The 19,606-nt window shown below is 38.5% G+C and overlaps 1 protein-coding gene across 1 annotated transcript; it reads left to right on the forward strand.

Moving 5' to 3' along the window:
* Positions 1 to 592: 592 nt before the first annotated feature.
* On the forward strand, positions 593 to 9,636 carry LOC133832357 (coatomer subunit delta-like). Its single transcript, XM_062262714.1, has 6 exons — positions 593 to 623; positions 8,185 to 8,300; positions 8,387 to 8,529; positions 9,208 to 9,270; positions 9,367 to 9,463; positions 9,574 to 9,636. The coding sequence occupies exons 1-6, from the start codon at positions 593 to 595 to the stop codon at positions 9,634 to 9,636; spliced, it is 513 nt and encodes a 170-aa protein (XP_062118698.1).
* Positions 9,637 to 19,606: the final 9,970 nt, after the last annotated feature.

Raw genomic sequence — 19,606 nt, forward strand, 5'->3', positions numbered from 1 at the left:
GGGGAGGCCTGAGGCGATCTGGACATGCCGCCGCCCGTAAGATGCCACCATGCGACCTACCCAGGGTGCCCTTTCCAAGCCAAGGGTACCTGGCTGGGTGAGGATAGATGACCCACTAGCCGAAACAGGAGGGGGCGCTGGAAGATCGGAAAAATGAGCCTCGGGTAGATTAGGAGGGGGTGCAGGAAGATCGGGAAAGTAAGCCCCTGATGGACCGGGGTCGAGGGGAGCCTGAGGAAAAGCGTCAAAGTCTGCGGGGTCAGGGCAAACAAAATGCCTCGGCATGGCCTGTTGACCTTGGGATTGGGAAGCCATGTCAGGGTCGAAAGGGACAAAGCGAGGACATCCCCCGGGGGACGAAGATAGCTGGTAAGGTTTCCCGTGTCCAAGGGAGACTCCCTCCGGCATACACTCAGCTTCACCTTCACCCGAATGAGGCTCAGCCGAGGCAGCCTTCATCCTCTTTGACCAAGGAATAGTCCATAGCAACCCGAGATCTGAAACCGGGGACAGCTTGTAAAAGTTGAGTTTTTCCACAGTGAATAGGTATGTAGCCTTTCTCATGATGGGGTCAGCACTGATGAGTTTGTTCATGGCATTCGCCTCCGACCCAACAACTACAGGTATGGCGAACTGCTCTGCACGATCCACACCATTGTTAACACAAACATAAATTATAAAACAATAAGCTTAAAAAAAAAAGGAAGAAAGGGTGGCTCGAGGTACTTACTGGGAGCAGAACGGAAGTGCTCACGAACAAAAAGAGGGCCTTTCACAAAAAAAAAGTCCTACTTCCAGGACCCCGGGTTGGACACCGCGCCATCTATCAAAGGGACTTCACTATTGGCTTTTTGCAGAAAATAAAAGCCCTTGGATTTGGGAGAGGGCATGAGATTGTACAGGAAATGCACCTCTTGGGTCGTAGGAGCCCGATGGACAAGTTCCATAAACACAATAAAGAGGCAGCTCAAGGTCAGCTAACGGTTGGGTGCCAGCTGAAGTGGAGCGAGGTCAAAATAGTTGAGAACCGCAACGAAGAACGAGTGTAATGGGATTGTACCACACGCCTTCAGGATATGCTCGCTAAGGGCCATGAAACTAATATTAGGGCAGTCAGCCCGGCACTTTTCCGAAGGGGTGTGTACTGCGTACTCTGGGGGAACACGGTAGTGCTCCACAATTTCCATCAATTTTTTTTCAGACACGTAGGACACTAGGGTGGATGCCAATAGGGGGGCATCATCCTGGTCATTAACGGACACCTGTCGTCGTCCTCTCTTCGGCATATCTGCAAAACCAAAAGAAAAAGGTGAGGAAGATACTAACACTTGACCCTCCATTTTCTCTTCCTAGCAAGAGTCTTCCACCGGGACACCAGCTGCGGAAGCGCTAAGCTAGAGAAGATCGAAAATAAGGGCTGAAGAGAAGCAAGAGCGGCCCCATGATAGTCATCAGGTAAAAATGGCCTAGAAGGCTCAGGCGGAAGATGTACCTCCATAAACTCCCACTCCCCCTACAAATCTAAAAGGGTCACCCTAAGGCTCGCTACATGGTCACTAAGGTCAGGAGGGAAAGGTGCTCCATCTCCTCTCAACACCGAGTCAATTTCTCTCTCTACCACCCAAATTTTACACCTAAGTTCAGCCATGTGCTCAAAATGAATTATGCGGGCCTGCCTTAAGGTGTCATGGTCATGGTAAGGATTTTCCTCAAGGGACTCTGAGTCTGAAGACAAGTCAACAAACTCAACCCCCCAGAGGAATGCCGAACGGACCTTCACTTTCCATGAGACCTCGTCCCGAAAGCAAAAAGGGATCACGTATAAATGAGAGGATTGCTACAAAACACAAAGGAATGGGCTCAAAACCTCTAGGCACAAACACTCTAAATGACCCACTACGGGGTGTGAATAAAGGGGCATGCATCGAGGCTAACTCACGACGAGCTCAGGCCAAAGTACCCCATCCCGAGTAGTGCTAATGTGGACCCAATAAACACAAGGGAGAAATAAAGTATACCTCAAGAAAGTAAAATGCGGCGTTGACGTGGTCAAAAGGAGATCGAAGGCCAAAAGGGCCATCACGGTCAAATAGAGGCAAGTGGTCGAAAGTACGCGTCTGCAAAAATAAACACAAAAGATGTGTTAGCCTTCAAATATATGAAGGGATATAAACATACCAAAAATTAGCTCAAATATATATATATAAAAAAAAGGGGAGGAAACTGTAACAAAAGTGAGGTTGTGGGGGATTGAACCCCTTACCTCTTGAAAAGAGCAAGGATCTAAATGCCACTAAGCTAAGGAGATGAAGTGTAAATAATAGGCTTGGCATGAGGGCCTATTTATAAGAATCAAAGAGAAGAGTCTACCAGAGCACCTAAAGGTCCTCTCCTAGACTGGAGGGCAAGTGTGGATGCTCAAAATTCAACACCAGTAAAGAATCCACCTCTCATGCCTCAGGTCCCTGTAAGGTCCAAAGCAACCATATTTGAAGTCCATTTGAACCCTCAAATTAGTACTCAAATCGACCCTGCTCCAAATGACCACTTCGCCTCAGACCCCCACAGACATCCCAGACGTCTCGCGGGACTCGTCGCCTTGCACTAGCCAAGGTGCCTCGCACCTCACGGGCGCATACGGCGCCTCGCGAATACACATAGCACCTCGCGCCCATGTAGCCTCGCAAGTTCATGTGGAGCCTCGCGCCCATGTGGGCTCGCAGGTGCATGAGGGTCTCGCGCACCCCTGATATCCTGCAACCGTCTCGCGAGACCATTGTCTCACCACATCTGGCAAGGGCCTCGCCTCGCCTTGGCGCATCCGTCATCCGCGAGGGCCCTCCCGCAAGGCCATCATGCAAGGCCATACGCAGGGCCTTGCCTCGCCTTGGCGCATCCGTCATCTACGAGGCCCCTCCCACAAGGCCATCCGCAGGGCCTCGCCTCAGCTCGGCGCACTCATCATCCGCGAGGCCATCTCGCAAGGCCATCCGCAGGGCCTCGCCTCGCCTCGGCGCACTCGTCATCCACGAGGCCCCTCCTGCGAGGCCATCTCGCGAGGCCATCCGCAAGGCCTCGCCTCACCTCGGCGCACTCATCATTCACGAGGCCCCTCCCGCAAGGCCATCTCGCAAGGCAATCCCCAGGGCCTCGCCTCGCCTCGGCTACACCCACACACCTGCATCCCCTATAATATAAGCATAGGCCCCGCTGATGAGGCCCTTCTTTACTCTCTAAGGAAGGTGTCACCAGCGGGGTATGACACCCCCCTACTTAGCATACTCAAAGCTGCAAATACACTTATATTTCGCAAAATGAAAAGTGGTTGGAGCAAGGGCATATCTTGAATACACGAGAGAGACCTTCAAATACAAAGCACGTGTATGGGAACGGGTTGTACGACTAAGAGGAGCACGGGGGCGTGATTCTGGGGTCCGTAATAGACAGGTATTGGTGGTACAAGTTAGTACCAATGGAAAAGGCACTACCTATACGTCATCGACCATGTGTCAGGGTCGACACCACAGCCACCTGCACCACTACATCTGGTGCCACTTCTCCTGACACTCGTACTGGACGAGTAGTGGAGGCACAATCAAGTACTAAAGTGGAGGTGCTCCCACCAATCCTGATCATGTACTGGAGCCAACACCACTACACATGATACCACTCTTCGGACACCTTTCTTGCGTACCATCTAATCCCCTGGACCATAATGTATCAGGGGCCATTGGAGCCCACTATAAAAGGAATTCCACTTCCACTTGGAAGGGGGTTAGAAGAAACACTGTAGCACTACACCATAAGGAATACAAATTCAGTTCACCATTTTTCTTCTGCAAGTATTCTTTGAGTTTCCAATTCGATCTTTGAAGTTTTTCTTTTGATAATCTCTACATTTCTATTTTTCTAACTTAACTTGGTTGACGAGTTCTCTTCGTCAACACTTTTCATTAAGTACACTCACCTCTCTATTATGGTATTTAGGATTGTTCCAAAGTCACGATCTTGTTCTCACATCCCAGTATTTTTGGTAAGGAAAATAGGGTAGATTTGTATGCTTTTGTGTTTTTGATATATGTTTTAAGTATGATATGTTTTTAGTTGTATATGAATTGTTTAGATAACAATCACATAATTTGTTTAGATAACAAATATACAACTTGTTTAGATAACAAGTCCCAATAGTAGATTCCTAGGGCATATGATTGTTTAGATAATGAGCCCCATAAATTTATGTGACATGTTTAGATAACTAGCCCCGTAAATTTATGGGCTTATGATTGCTTAGCTAGCAAGTCTCAAGAGGTATGATGGCCATTATAATAGATGTTGTATTTATATAGTCATATGATTATAGTTTATAGTTTATGTGTATGTATATGTTTCATGCTTGTAGTAGATTTTCCTTGCTGGGCATTAGGCTCATTCCTTTATGTTTTCTATGTGTAGGAAAATAGTTATGGCGGGGAGAAGGTTCTTGGCAGCTTGGGGGATATGTATTGAGGCAGGATGGAATCAGTGGACTGCGCGTACGATTCGAGGATGAAGTTTTTAAGTCTTTTAGTTATGATTTCTATGTATTATTTTTCCGCACTTAATTTGGTAACCAATTTAGTTAAGTTATGTTTTGTTTTATTTTCAAAACAATGGGATCCCATATCCTAAGTGAGATTTTTATGTATTTAAACCTTTACTTTACAGTTTTAAATAAAGTTATGGTGTTTTCATATGTACGTTATCTAAAGATTTGTATAGTAGTTATTAATGGTCTAGAATAGTTGGGTCATTACAGTTGGTATCAAAGCAACGGTTCATCCGCATGAAGTTCTCCTCGATACACACACTCAGAGCTCCGAATCTGACCGCCAAGTAAGTGTTTAAGTTATAGTTATTATGCTTATAAGTATAGCTAACGATTTTAGTCTTTATGTTTTCTGTAAAGAATGAACAGAGCATTAACCTATGAGGATATCCGAGCCATTAAGGCTTTAAAGAGAATTAGAGAACCGAAAAACACCGTAGGAGTGCTAGAATGAATCACTCGGAGACTGGTTTTGTTCCACAAAGAAATAGGTCATCTCCAAGAATCTAAGCAGATCATGATGAAAGCAAAGGAGCAATACATTTTAGTAATTAGACTATTTAGAGATTTTCATACTGTAATTTCATCCTTAGAGGAAATATGGGAAACAATGGATGATGAAGATGAACTGCCGGTAGCAATGAGATATTATTTTCTCTTAATTAGGTTCACTTCAAAAATGGAGTTTCAGTTTACAAATGAGCAAAATCATAGGATTTTTATGAACCTTCCTCGAGGGAATTTTGAGGCACATGATAATGAGGACTATGAAGAGTTAGATGATGATATGCTAGATGAAGGATCAGATATAGAAGATCCCAATTTTTAGAATAGTTAGTTTCATTGTTTGTTTTGATTTATTATTTGTTTTATGGTTGTCAATAGTGAAAACTTTCTTTTCCAAATTAATATCATGGTTATTTTGTTATCATGTATGAGTTTGATTTTTCTTTTGCAATCATAATAAATAATAAATAAATTGAATAATGACTAAGTTCGGTGAGGGTGGATACAAATCAATGAACCAAGTTTCTATATTGAGAGTTAGGGGGCCATAGTAGTGGGAACGATTTTACTGATCCTAGCCCTCCCTCAATATGGTTAACTTTGGAACAAAGATGAGTTTCGAGCCTGAGAATTAAGTCATATAGGATTATTAGAAACAGACTTAGAAAATAATAAAGATGGCTTGTTTTTATAAGTATAGAAACCCACTCTAATAATAAAGAAGACTTATATAATTTTCATAAAAAGTCATAATTAATAGGTCCGAGTTATGTTTGTTTAGATTAAGTTTTTGCCTTAGAGCCTATTAGGGTGAAGTTCTGACATGTTTCTCTCAAATGTTAGAACTCTGCTGCAATGTCGCTCCAAAGATCTGCTCGCACCAATGGAAACGCCTCCAACGATGCTCCGGTGAACAATGAAGCCCCTCTAGTTCGCAGAAGGGGAGTACGTGCTACTGCCAGCCGCAACGCGCCGACACCGCCAGCTGACAACACTGCGGAGATCGCCAGACTGCGACAACAAGTCGACGAACTATTGCAGCAACAACGACAACAGGCTCAGCCCCAGAATCAGCCTTCGCCTCCGCCGCAGCCACAGCCACAGCAAATGGCCTCAGCACCCCAACAAGTTGGTTCATATGGGGGATGGCCAGTGGAAAATTACACACCGTATCCAGTACAGCACATGGAGCCAGTTTATGAGCGGTTCCGTAAATAGCACGCTCCAAACTTTGAAGGGACTACAGACCCCTTCGAGGTAGAAGAGTGGCTAAGAAATGTGGAGCCAATCTGACGCACATGAACCTCAGCAACGCGGACCGCATATCCTGTGTTTCTTCCTTGCTCAAGAAAGATGCCAGAATATGGTGGGACTTCGTCCAGCAAACGCATGATGTTGCCACCATGACTTGGACTCGATTTTTGGAGCTGTTCCACAAAAAGTACTATAATTAGGATGTACTCGCTTCAAGAGTTGAGGAGTTCGCTGGCTTAAAGAAAGGGAATTTATCAGTGGAAGAGTATGCTCTGCAGTTCGACCATTTGGCTAAGTTCGCACCGGAAATGGTTCCAACCGACTATCTAAGGGTGTCTAAGTTCGTTAGACAAATTCGACTGAAGATCAAGCTGGGGGTTAAGTTAGCAAACCTAGGAAATACTACTTATGCCGACATTCTAGAGACGACAATAGAAGTGGAAAGGTTGCAGGCTAACGTTAGTAAAGAAAAAGCCAGTAAGCCAGAGTCTAGACAGCAGGGTCAATCTCAGACAAGTCGGAACAACAACCATAACAACCACAATTAGTCCAGCAACAACAACAACAACAATGGTCAGAAAAGAAGGCATCCTGACAACAAACAGTCTGACAACGATAAAAGAGCACGGACAAATAATGGAGGTAGTAGGTCGGGTTATGTAGAATACCTGCAATGTGCTAAGTGTCAGAAGAAACATCCTGGTGAATGTCGTGCAAACACCAAGGGATGCTTCAACTGTGGTCAGGAAGGTCACCAAAAGAGGCAGTGTCCCCAGCTCAAGCCAGAAGGGAAAAAGGAAGACAAGATGGTTCCTGCCAGGGTATTCGCCTTAACCCAAGGAGAGGCTGATGCTAGCAATAAGGTGGTCACAGGTTAGGTTTCTATCCTCAATAATATATGTTATGTATTATTTGATTCGGGAGCCACTCATTCGTATATCTCGTTAGGAATGATAGAAAAACTAGACAGACCTTGTGAAAGATTTAGAACTAACACTACAACAAATAACCCTTTCTACAACACAAGAATATAACTTTATTGAAAAAGTATTATAATAACTAATAAGTAAAGTAAAAAAATCAGTAATGAAAAAGAGGGAAATGAAATAAAAAGGCGGCATCTTTTCAGGGAAAGCCCGCTCAAAGTAAAACACATTATTTTTTTTTATCTAACTTTAGAATATTTTCAGTCACTTTTCCAAAAGTGAAAAAACCTCCTCATTTCCGATCTCATTCCAAACCCAGTTCTTCTTCCTCAACTCTGAAACACCCAAACCTAACCTTTGAGAGGGTGACATTCTCCTTCGTCTGTGCTCGATCTTCGACTTCCACGACCACACCCCATCAGGGGGGAGCTCTTCAACTCAAGCAACTAGAAACAAAGAAATTCAGAAGGAAATGAGTGAAAAACCAAGCGTGGTTGTTAGCTTGGACTAGAGGAAGAAGATATAGTGTGAGTACTACTTTCAGGGTTTATTCATGGGCCTCTGCTTTCACTCAAGGAGCAGATTAAGAAGGTCAAATTTTTACTTTTTCTTTCCTTTCTTTCATCTGGCTATTCCTTTCCTTTCCTTTATTTATTTAAATTTTTGGCTTAGTTTAATGGAAATTGTGGGTGGTTTAGTTACTGGGTTGTTTATTGGGTTCTCGAAATCTGTGAGGATTTTATCCATTAGCCGAAAACTGATAAATTTTTATTATCAGTTTGAGGAAGAAGAACACTGCTGCTTTTTCATCACTGATCAATGATTCATCATTAATTTCTCTTTGTTAATTTTATTATTGCAACCATGATAATATTGATCTCTCTTTCTATGTTCAAATGTGGTGTGTTCTAGGCCTGAAGGATCTTAATCGACCTTTTCCTGCTAGTACCGGTGATGCTGCGGGTGTTGGCCTTTTGAAGTGGCGGATGCAGAGCATTGATGAATCAATGGTGCCTTTAACAAGTAGGGTAAAATATTTTTAATATTTTTCTTTACAAAGTGTTGCATGTTCGGGTCGTTTACATGCCATTGTTTTGTTGTAGTTAACTGCTAGCCTTCTGTTTTTGGTAATGAAACATATGTTAGCATCGAATATGGAGCTTCATCAATGTTTGATTTGTGGAATGTTGTGATCTCTGTACCTCTCCCTGCTCTTCATGAGGCTCCAAATGTCAGACAAGTTGACGGTGAATGGAGGTGAGAAATTAATTTTCTTTTATCTTTTGCTTCCGAGCAATCAGCAGTAATTGAAAACAGGACATGTAACTGGTGTTCTTGTCTGAAATCTTAAAAACTCTACATGTTGGTGTTCTGGGTTTGGTTCCTCTATTATTCATGTAATGGTATATATCTTGTTCCTTGAGTCACCGCCATGTGCATCTTGTTACCTTGGGTTTTAAACTTTGCAAGTGGGTTTCTTTGTGAAATCAAATGGGTAATGTTATCATCATACTGTAGTAAATGATTTGATCTTTGTCATCTTGGTGTGATTAAACGAAGATCTTCAGTACTTCTCAAGTCTGACAACTGTGATTTAATGAGAAATTAATAATTTTATTAAATTAAATTCACTTATTTTTATGTTGGATTTTTGGTTTGCTTTTTAAACTTTACAAAAAAACCATTGCATTAGTATTACTGTTATAGAAAACCATGTTCTAAGGTCCTTTTTTCTCAATGACGTGTCAGTAGCACATATTGAGGTATCATACATTGTCAATGAAATTTTAGGATATTTATCATATCATGACTGGCATTTTTGTTGAACTGTACTAGCTCTATGTTGTTCAAGGTCAGTATCCATTTGCATTATTTATGAGTTGCACTATATTTTATTTGAGTTCCGTATCAATTTTCTATTTTTATTGGTTGCAGGTTCGACCCAAGGAATTCTGTGTTGGAGTGGTCCATTCTACTTATTGACAACTCGAACCGAAGGTCTGAAATTGTTACTGTTGTTTTCCTTTTGAAACTTAATAATTTATTTGATTTCAATTTAAGTGATAGTTATCTTGTATGATGAATTTTTTGCAGTGGATCAATGGAGTTTGTTGTTCCCCCAACAGACTCATCTGTATTTTTCCTGATTTCTGTGAACTTCTCTGCTACTAATACATTCAGTGACTTAAAGGTCTATCCTTGTTTGACTTCAGTTGATTAGTGAATAATATTGTAAAGTTTGGCAAAAATGCAGATTAATACCACTAGTAATTTTGCTGACTTTGAACTTCTCTTTTCCAGGTTGTGAATGTCTTGCCCCAGAAAGGTGGAGCTCCACCAAAGTTTGGTCAAAGAACGCAATGATGTAGGCTAAACTCGTATGTATAGAGTGTATTTGTGTTAATTGATGTTTGAGTCAATTTATTTGTAAGTTTTTTTTTGTTTGACTACTTAAACTGGTTTTATTATATAAAACTAAGCTTTGCTTAACCTATGCATAATAATTGTTTGATGGAATGCTTCAGTGAGACATATGAGTAAATTGAGTTATTATTATAGCTTTTTTTTTAATCAGCTTTTTTTATGGGGTGTGTATAGATTATCAAGATGATGTATGATCCCTTCTGCCCACTCTAATCATGTACCTCTGCCTCTATCCATTACCGTTAGTAGCCATTTATGTAGCAATAGAGGTGTAAGATATATAAATTCTATACGTGTATGCCCTGCCCTGCCCTACCTGTATAATACATAATCAAGATGAAGAATATGCATTCTTATTATTTCTTTCATCTTCACAAGTTAGGAAAAATGCAGATCCTAATGATCATTAAATAATTATGTATTTATTCTCTATTGCTCTTTGTTACTTGTATACCTAATTATATCTTCTTACTAATTAATTAAAATTAAACTATTTTTTCTAATTAGTTTCTTCAAAAATTATTGATGCCTTCTTTTGTTGTATATAAGATCTCTCGTTTTAGTTTCTTAAAAAGTGGTGCTTATTTTCCTTGGGTGTATTGTACTTTTCATCTCCCTATTCCTTGATGTTGTGAGTAACTGCTATTAATTCAAGTCTTCTAGACAGGTTGCAGGGTGCTGCTTCACTTACAAGGAAGTCGATGCTCATATACCCAATTACCCCAACTTGCCACCACAGTTAATTTGTCAGCTTCACAATGTGACTATATATGTGAGTGTAATTTCTTTACCTCAGTTCTGTAAGTTGTTTATGCACTTCTTGTTCCTTGCATAATGTTTTGGTTCTATGGTGAATAGGCAGATGTGGTGTAGTGGTTGCCTTATCATCATTGAGTGGTTATTACCTTTATCTTTATTTTTTCCTTAGTATAATTCATGTCTTACATGTCTATATATATAGATAAGTATTAAAACAGATTGTCATGAAATGATCAGTAAGTCTTGTAAAGTTGTAAAATTTTATTTGTGTTTTTCAATATCAAAAGTTCTCAGTTTATTTATCATTGTTTTATGATAAATTGATGTGGTTTCAGGACTGGATTAAATTACTAAAAGAAACGGTGTTGCAATTTTAAAGTGTAGCCAACCTTAAAGGTTCTACCATTATAGGTGAGATTCTATTTCACATTCTTATAAGGATATTGATTAGTGTTATTATTTACTTTTAAGTTTTTTATTCTTTAGTTTCAAAAACTCTTTAATTATCAACATTTGTTTATTATCAATGCTATCCAACTAGATGAGATTAGATCACTACAGGTTGCTCAAAGCATTCATAAGAATTAATCTGTTATTATTGCCATTTTAATTGTCGATGAATAATACTGATTAATGCCCTGTATAGTATGTTTCAATATAATTGAAGGTTTGGGTTGATCATTATGAGAAATTATGTCTTGGTTCGTGTTTTCAATATAAGTGGCCTAGATTAACGTTTTATGAAATAAATTATGAGCCAAAAGCTTATTGGTTAAAACATAATATAAATTATATCTTATGTTTAAGCCTGTATCTTCAATATATATGTCAATCTTTCGCATTTTTCATCCTTCAGCATTTTTCATTCTCAGTAATAGTCAATCATTTCAGATCAAGTAATAAAAATATCATATAAATATATATTAACATAAATGTGTGTGCATAAATATATATATATATATACATAAACCAACAAAAATGAAAAAGCCCAATAGCCAGCCATTATAAAAAAGAATTATATAATTTATTTCTCTAACTTTGTACACTTGTTACATATTCAGTGATAATAGAATTCTAAATGAGTGGAATGTATTTAGTATTATAATTTTTAAGATAAAAGACTAATTATTGTAATTCTATTCATGAAACTAATAAAAAATATTTATATTATCTTGTTTTTCTTCAAGTTTAATTTGGTTTATTTATGTTTGTAAGGAAAAAGTGTTTCTTCATAGCCTTGTGGACCAAGTTAAGGAGAAGAAGGAACCACCAAGAACCAGCCACAGTAAGAGGTACAAATTCATAGATTTCTTTAGTAGTTTACGATTCCGATTTTTTGTTTTCATTTCTTAGGATGGCTATGAATTTTTCATTTTTGTCTCATCCCATTACATTCAGTTTAGCTCTTTTTTCTCTATCTTGGACTGGTTTTTTCTTTGTCCTAGATTGGTTACATTTGTTGAGTTCATGCAAAAAAAATTCAAATTTCACAGCTGCAACTATTCTGTGAAAAAGTGATTGTTTGTTAATCAAAATATAGCACATACTTAATCTTAGCACTAGACCTTATATATTAATATATATATATATAATTTAGTTAAATCAATTAGTTTAGTTAAGTTATTGAGAGTAATTTTGAGCTTAGTACTGGACCTTATATGCCTAAATTAGTTGAAACAGATAGTTTATTTAAGTATAGAATTGTATCTTAATTTTCTTGATTCTTCTTTGTGGCATGTATATATTGGTGCCACTTGTATTATATATTCATTCAATTCAATACAATTTCATTTTCTTTCATAATATGGTATCAGAGAATTAAACTATTCTAGCTTCATTTATCTCCTATACTTTAAAAAGGCAAGGTTCAAACTTGTATCTTAGGCATGTCTTTGACTAAATGAGATGTTCTTCATTGGAGATCATCACTTATAGATTTGTAAACTTGATTAGAACAGATTTTAAGGAGCTAGGGTCTGGTCTATCCTATATAGGGTCAAAAAGACATATTTTTAACACAAAATAATTGTGCCAAATCAATCTTAGGAGCTAGGGTCTGATCATATTAGCTATGTTCGTCAAGCTTTTGAAGCTGCATCTTTGAGATTTTTTCTTGAGATCCTCGAGAGTGACTTATTGAATGAGTCAGATGTAAGTTATTTTAGTTTATCTAGGTTCCTATGTAATAAGTTGAACTATGTTAGTTACCTAATATCGGAATTCTTTTTTTTCCCTCACTTTATTAGTTTAATATTAGTTTCAAGTCCGTGATCTTTTTTCATTTTGTTTGTTTCCTTAGGGTCCTGTTACTGGTTATCGAAGTGTATTGAGAATTTTTATTTCTGCATTTATTGCATCGTATGAGATCAATATTCAGGTAATTAGATTAATTATCTTGAATGACCTCAAGTTGTTTATTTTATTTATATTAATATTTTCTGTTTTGTCTATGTTGCAGCTGGAAGACAGTACCCTTAATTTGATATTGGATATTCTTTACAAAGATTATCGAGGGGAGGTTTGGCTGCATAATGATTGTCTTTCAGGGTCATTTATTGATTATTTTGTTGATTTTTCATTGGTGGTTCTATTAAAGTTGACATTTTTCTTTTCCTTCGTAGTTTTTTTATTGGGTTTATTGCTTTAAATTTTTTAGGAATCACTTTGCAGTTAGTTTTGGGACAGAGAAAGTTTTGTTGATGGTCCTATTCAGTGTCTTCTTTGTAGCCTATAAGGTGAATTTCCCTTCAAGACTGTGGAACTTATTTGCCTCTTATCATCCCTATCTGAAGGAACTTGGCCAGCAGAATGTGTGTAAGTTTCTTTATTAGCTTTTTCTAGTGATCTCTTTGGTTTTGATTTCATAATATTTCTATTTCATATCCTACTAATGTTAACATTTTTCTTTTACTTTGTATTTTATTTTAACAAGTAATACAAAATTTCGTTTCTTTAAAAAAATATAAAAAAGTTCATGCAATTCTTTGCTGTTGTCTCCTTGGTATCTTATTTTCGCAATCCTGTAAGGATTCTCTCGATGCTTGAACTGAAAACCTTTTTCATATTATGTTGTTTCCTCTTATTTGAGGAACTTCTCTGCCTGTTATGCATTCAATAACAGCACTTAAAGATTCTTTTACTTTGTCGGTGTTCTTTTTCCTTTTTGGTCTTCTGATTTTCTCAGTTTAGACTCACACATTCGTTCATCACCAACATTTTGTCGATTGTTCATGTAAATTGTATATGTGTATATGTATATATTAATAAATAAGCTAAGATTATTTATTTAAGAGGAAGAAAATAGAACTAGGCTTCCTCCGCCTAGCTAAAGGAAGGCAATATATATTGAAGCACACTATCCAGTAATGGGAGATACAAAAAGAAGGGGCAGTCCTTAAATTCTTTGGTTGAGGAAACCCAAAGAGGCACGATGAAGTGATTTCTTCCATAGAAAACATTTATATTGGACCTTGGCATATCTTTAGTGTGTATCTATTTTTTTGGTAACAATCATGGCTTTTAATACGAATGAAACTCATAGTTTGTAGTAACTAAAAGTCTTTTCATATTTCTTTGCATTGGGTTGAGGATTCTATAGTAATTTCTGTACGTTTGTAAACACTACACTGTACTATATCAGCGTAATTGACTGCGAATATGTATCACTGTTTTGTAATTACTTGTTAGTGCCCAAATAACTTAAGGTCTAGAGTTTAGTACCTGTTTGAGCTCCATATTCTATTACACCTCTCCTTTAAATGAGATATGAGATTCGATGGATCTATCCTAGAAATAATAGTATCATTCTAAATGCTTTTGTAACTCAAATGTCCCAAACTTTTAACATGCTGTCTCAGTAATTAAGCACCTAAACCAGAGATGTCTTTAGGGTGAAATTGAGGCCCCTTTAACCTAAAAATATTAATCTTTGTTTACTGTAATATGTATCTATTCACTGTGTGATAGCAGTATTTTGAATTTTGAAATATGTTCACCTGGTATTGCTTGCTTAGGTCTTATATTGTATACAGTTTTATTATTTGATTCATATTATTTAATTTTTTTAAGCATATACCTTACCTTTTATCTGCTATTGTAGGAGAAAAATGTCTCTTTCTCCATCAATTGGAGGAGAAAAGGATACTTAATTTTGAAGGCTTTGTGTTGGGCAGCTGCAGAATATTTTGTGCTGAAAGTAGTAACTTTTCAATATGTTGAATATTTAAGACTACTTGAATACTTAAAGAACATTTTGTTGTTGATGATCGTGTTGAATGTTTTAAACTAATTTGTGGATTGTTAATACAATGTTGAATGTTTTTACTTTTTGTTATTTGAAAATCAAGTTCATTTGATGATGCTAGTATATATTAGAAAGCTAATTTTAATTATATAAAAAAAATTAAAATATAATAGAATAAATTAGTGTTATATAAATGAATATATAATGAGAATTTAAATTTATCTAAATATTAAAATAATACGAAAAATTGTGTTATAATATTTATTACAATAACACTTTTTATGTAAAAAAATTTGTTATGCATACTTCATTATATAACACAAATAATGTGTTATACTAAAGTGTAGTATAACACAAATTTATAAGTATTGAAATGTGTTTTATAATCGACTATAAATAATATAATTAAACACTTATCTATTTATTAAAATAACACAGAAAGTGTGTTATCGTTGACAGTATAATAACACATTTGTATAACAATGATAAAGTGTTATGTAAAGTACCCTGACCTAAGATAACATAGTCGGTCTTAACACATCAAAAAGTGTTATGGTATGTTTTGATAACACATTTTTGGTGTTATTAAAAGCATTTTTTCTTGTAGTGTAGGTTTGTAACCGAGTTGCCTTCGGGCAAAGTAGTTCTATCATCACGGATAGTACGAGGCGTACCGATCAAGATTGAGGACGTAGAACTAAAAGGAGACCTAATAGAACTAGAGATCAAGGACTTCGACGTAATACTAGGCATGGATTGGCTAGCACGGCATGGCGCAACCATAGACTACAAACGCAAGAAGGAGATGTTCGAGACTCTTGACGGCCAGAAACTATGCTTCATGGGACAAGCTTCAGGATTACGCACCCCGTAAGTATCATCTCTCAAAGCACAAAGAATGATGAAAAAAGGATGTCAAGCATTCTTAGCCAGCATCACAGATGTGGTAAAGGAAACACCACTTAAGGTTGGAAACATCCGCATTGTAAGAGAATTCCCAGAGGTATTTCCCAATGACTTACCAGGATTGTCGTCGACTCGGGAAATTGACTTCACGATAGAATTAGTACCGGGCACCGAGCCTATCTCCAAGGCACCATACCGGATGGCACCTACGGAACTCAAGGAGTTAATGGTGCAACTGCAAGAACTCCTAGACTTGGGTTTTATTACGCCGAGCCATTCGCCACAGGGAGCTCCGGTTCTATTTGTGAAGAAAAAGGACGGAAGTATGCAGATGTGCATAGACTACCGCGAGCTGAATAACGTAACGATTAAGAATAAGTACCCACTACCCCGGATTGACGACTTGTTTGATCAACTTCGAGGTGCAACCGTATTTTCAAAGATTGATTTACGGTCTGGGTACCATCAACTCAAGGTACGGGGAGAAGATATTCCTAAGACAGCTTTTAGGACTCATTATGGGCATTACGAGTTCTTAGTTATGTCTTTTGGTCTTACCAACGCACCAGCCACGTTTATGGACTTGATGAATAGGGTCTTCAAGGACTACTTAGATAGATTCGTCGTAGTGTTCATCGACGACATCTTAGTATACTCTAAGGACGAAGTCGAGCACGAGGAACATTTGAGGTTGATTTTGTCACGACTAAAGGAGCATCAACTCTATGCCAAGTTCAAGAAATGCGAGTTTTGGCTTTCGCAAGTGGCGTTCCTCGGGCACATTATATCAAAGGACGGAGTTGCTGTAGACCCATCAAAGGTAGAGGCCATGAAAGATTGGCCAAGACCAAAGAACGCATCCGATGTAAGGAGCTTTCTGGGATTAATAGGTTATTATCGGAGGTTTGTAGATGGTTTTTCTAAGACAGTCACTCCACTCACCAACCTGACCCGGAAACAGCAAAGATTCAACTGGAATGATAGATGTGAAGAAAGCTTCCAATTGCTTAAGGACAAGCTGTGCTCAGCACCAGTACTCTGTGTACCGACACCCAACGATAAGTTCGTAGTCTACTGCGATGCGTCGAAGCAAGGATTAGGTTGTGTGCTAATGCAAAATGACAAGGTGATAGCCTATGCCTCACGAAAACTGAAGGAGTATGAGCAACGCTACCCAACTCATGATATGGAGTTGGCAGCGGTGGTCTTTGCGTTGAAAATCTGGCGCCATTATCTTTACGGAGAACAGTGCGAGATTTATACAGACCACAAAAGTTTAAAATACTTCTTTACATAGAAGGAGTTCAATATGAGGCAGCGCAGGTGGTTAAAGCTAGTGAAGGATTACGACTGTGAAATCTTATACCACTCGGGAAAGGCAAATGTAGTTGCCGATGCGCTAAGTAGGAAGAGTTATGGAAGTTTAGCAGCACTAGCCGGAATAGAAAAGCCGCTACAGCAGGAGCTGATCAATGCCAGAATAGAAATAGTTGTCGGTAAGCTGGCTAATTTGTCTATCCAGTCAAATTTGCTTGAAGATATCCGGATTGGGCAAGGGCATGATGACACACTAGCGACACATATGGATGCAGTTAGAGAAGGCAAGGCCACAGATTTCTCATTATCTGGTCAAGGGTTATTGAGATATAAGGATCAGGTATGCGTGCCGAATAATCAAAGGATTAAGATGGAAATTCTAGACGAAGCGCACAGTACCCCGTACTCAGTTCACCCTCGGTCGACCAAGATGACGCATGACATCAAGGCAATCTATTGGTGGCTAGGGATGAAGAAGGACATAGTAGAATTTGTGTCTAAGTGTCTAGTATGCCAGCAAGTGAAAGCAGAACATCAGCGGCCTGCAGGCTTATTGCAGCCGCTTAGCATACCAGAATGGAAGTGGGACGATATAGCCATGGATTTTGTGACAGGGTTGCCACGAACGAACAAGCAGCATGATTCCACTTGGGTCGGAATAGATAGACTAACCAAGCCGGCTCATTTCCTGCCTGTTAAGACTTCATACACGGTAGACCAATATGCAGACATCTATGTCCAAGAGATAGTACGGTTACATGGAATCCCCAAGACAATAGTGTCAGATAGAGGATTGATGTTTACATCAAGATTTTGGGGAAGTTTACAGCAAGCCATGGGTACTAAGTTAAGTCTTAGTACAGCTTTTCATCCTCAGATAGACGGGCAATCCGAGCGTACGATTCATATTTTAGAGTATATGCTACGTGCTTTTGTACTTGATTTCGGAGGATCATGGAATAAGTACTTGCCGCTGATAGAGTTCTCTTACAACAATAGCTACCAGTCAACGATCGGGATGGCACCTTATGAGTTGCTTTATGGAAGAAGGTGCAGATCACCATTGCATTGGGATGAAGTAGGAGAAAGGGAGCTTCTCGGTCCTAAAGCTATTAGAAAAGCTCAAGAAGTAGTAGTGCTAATTAGACAACGTATGCTTGCTGCTCAAAGCCGTCAGAAGAGCTATGCGAATGCCAAGCAACGCGATGTGGAATTCAAGGTCGGAGATCAAGTCTTCCTGAAGATATCTCCTATGAAAGGTGTGAAGCGGTTTGGGAAGAAAGGCAAACTTAGTCCTCGATTTATAGGTCCTTTTGAGATATTGGACAAAGTGGGAGCAGTTGCGTATAGACTAGCCCTACCGCCAGCCCTAGTAGATAGCCACAACGTGTTCCACATCTCAATGCTACGCAATTATGTGTCAGACCCATCTCACGTCCTCAAGTACGATACGATAGCACTCCAGAAATACTTGAGTTACGAGGAACGACCGGTTAGCATCCTAGATAGAGGGATGAATCAGTTACGGTCCAAGAGTATTCCAATAGTCAAAGTCCTGTGGAGTAATAGTTCTGAACGAGAGGCAACGTGGGAGTTGGATGAGGACATGCAAGGCCGGTATCCAGAATTATTTGGTAAGTAAATTTAGAGGACGAAATTCTTTTTAGTAGGGGAGAATTGTAGAGTCCAAGAACTTTACTTAGCTAGATAGATAGTAGTAGTAATAGTAATAGCTAAAAATAGCTATAGTATTTTTTTATTACTGTGGATTTTGGTTCAAGTCGGGACTTAGTTGGACACTCGTAACAATACTTGTAGATTTTATAAGTTTAACCTATAGTTTAAGAATATTAATTTTAACCTAAGATTTGATTAATATGACTGATTATGGAGATGATAATTATTATACTATAAGGTTTAGATAGACCCAATAAGATATTAACACTTGTCATGTGTATGTTTAATGAGAATTAAGTATTTTTGAGGAATAAGTTTATTAAGAGAAATATTTGAAAATCCTAGGATCTACCAGCAGCTTTGAAATCGTTAAAGGACTTAGTCAAGGCTGTTTACTCAATTCAAATTAGGCTGAAAAAGTGTAATTACACGTATAATATTTCAGTGTATGCCGATATATCGCAGCTCTAGTGGGCAATATATCGCCATACGGGGATACGAAAAACATGTAGCTTCACACAACCACCTCGACGAGCCTCAGGAGCATTAGTGCAGGCGATATATCGCCTAGCATGGACGATATATCGGCTGTGGTGCATGGTTTTCAAACGATTTTGAAACCAAGCTCATTTTAACGCTTAACCTCTTGATAAGTCCATAATCTTTCATTTTAACCCTTAGCCTCTGCTGAATGATTATTCAAATGTTTTTCAATTAAAAAGCCATTATTTTATTCATGCTAAATGAAGATCTTTTCTTTCTTGAACTCTATAAATAGGACCTAGTACCCAGCCATTTCTTCATTCATCAAGCTGAGTTCAGAGCTTACAAGGTTCTAGGTTTACTTTGGAGTGATAAACACTTGGGTTAGGGTTATAATCTTAATCATTATAAGCTTAATAAACACTTGGGTAGTAAGGTTCATAGTATATTTCAGATTCGAGGTGTAGTTCGGTCATAGAAGCATTAAAGGTATTCCAAATTCTAGTTCATTTCTGTATTGTTTCC

Source organism: Humulus lupulus, chromosome 1 (genome assembly GCF_963169125.1).
Source record: "Humulus lupulus chromosome 1, drHumLupu1.1, whole genome shotgun sequence".
Lineage (NCBI taxonomy): Eukaryota > Viridiplantae > Streptophyta > Magnoliopsida > Rosales > Cannabaceae > Humulus > Humulus lupulus.

Coding starts and splice junctions, on each gene's coding strand:
- LOC133832357 (XM_062262714.1), top strand. CDS start 593: ATGGCATTCGCCTCCGACCCAACAACTACAG. Junction 9,271..9,366: donor ATTGACAACTCGAACCGAAG/GTCTGAAATTGT, acceptor AATTTTTTGCAG/TGGATCAATGGAGTTTGTTG. Junction 9,464..9,573: donor ATACATTCAGTGACTTAAAG/GTCTATCCTTGT, acceptor TCTCTTTTCCAG/GTTGTGAATGTCTTGCCCCA.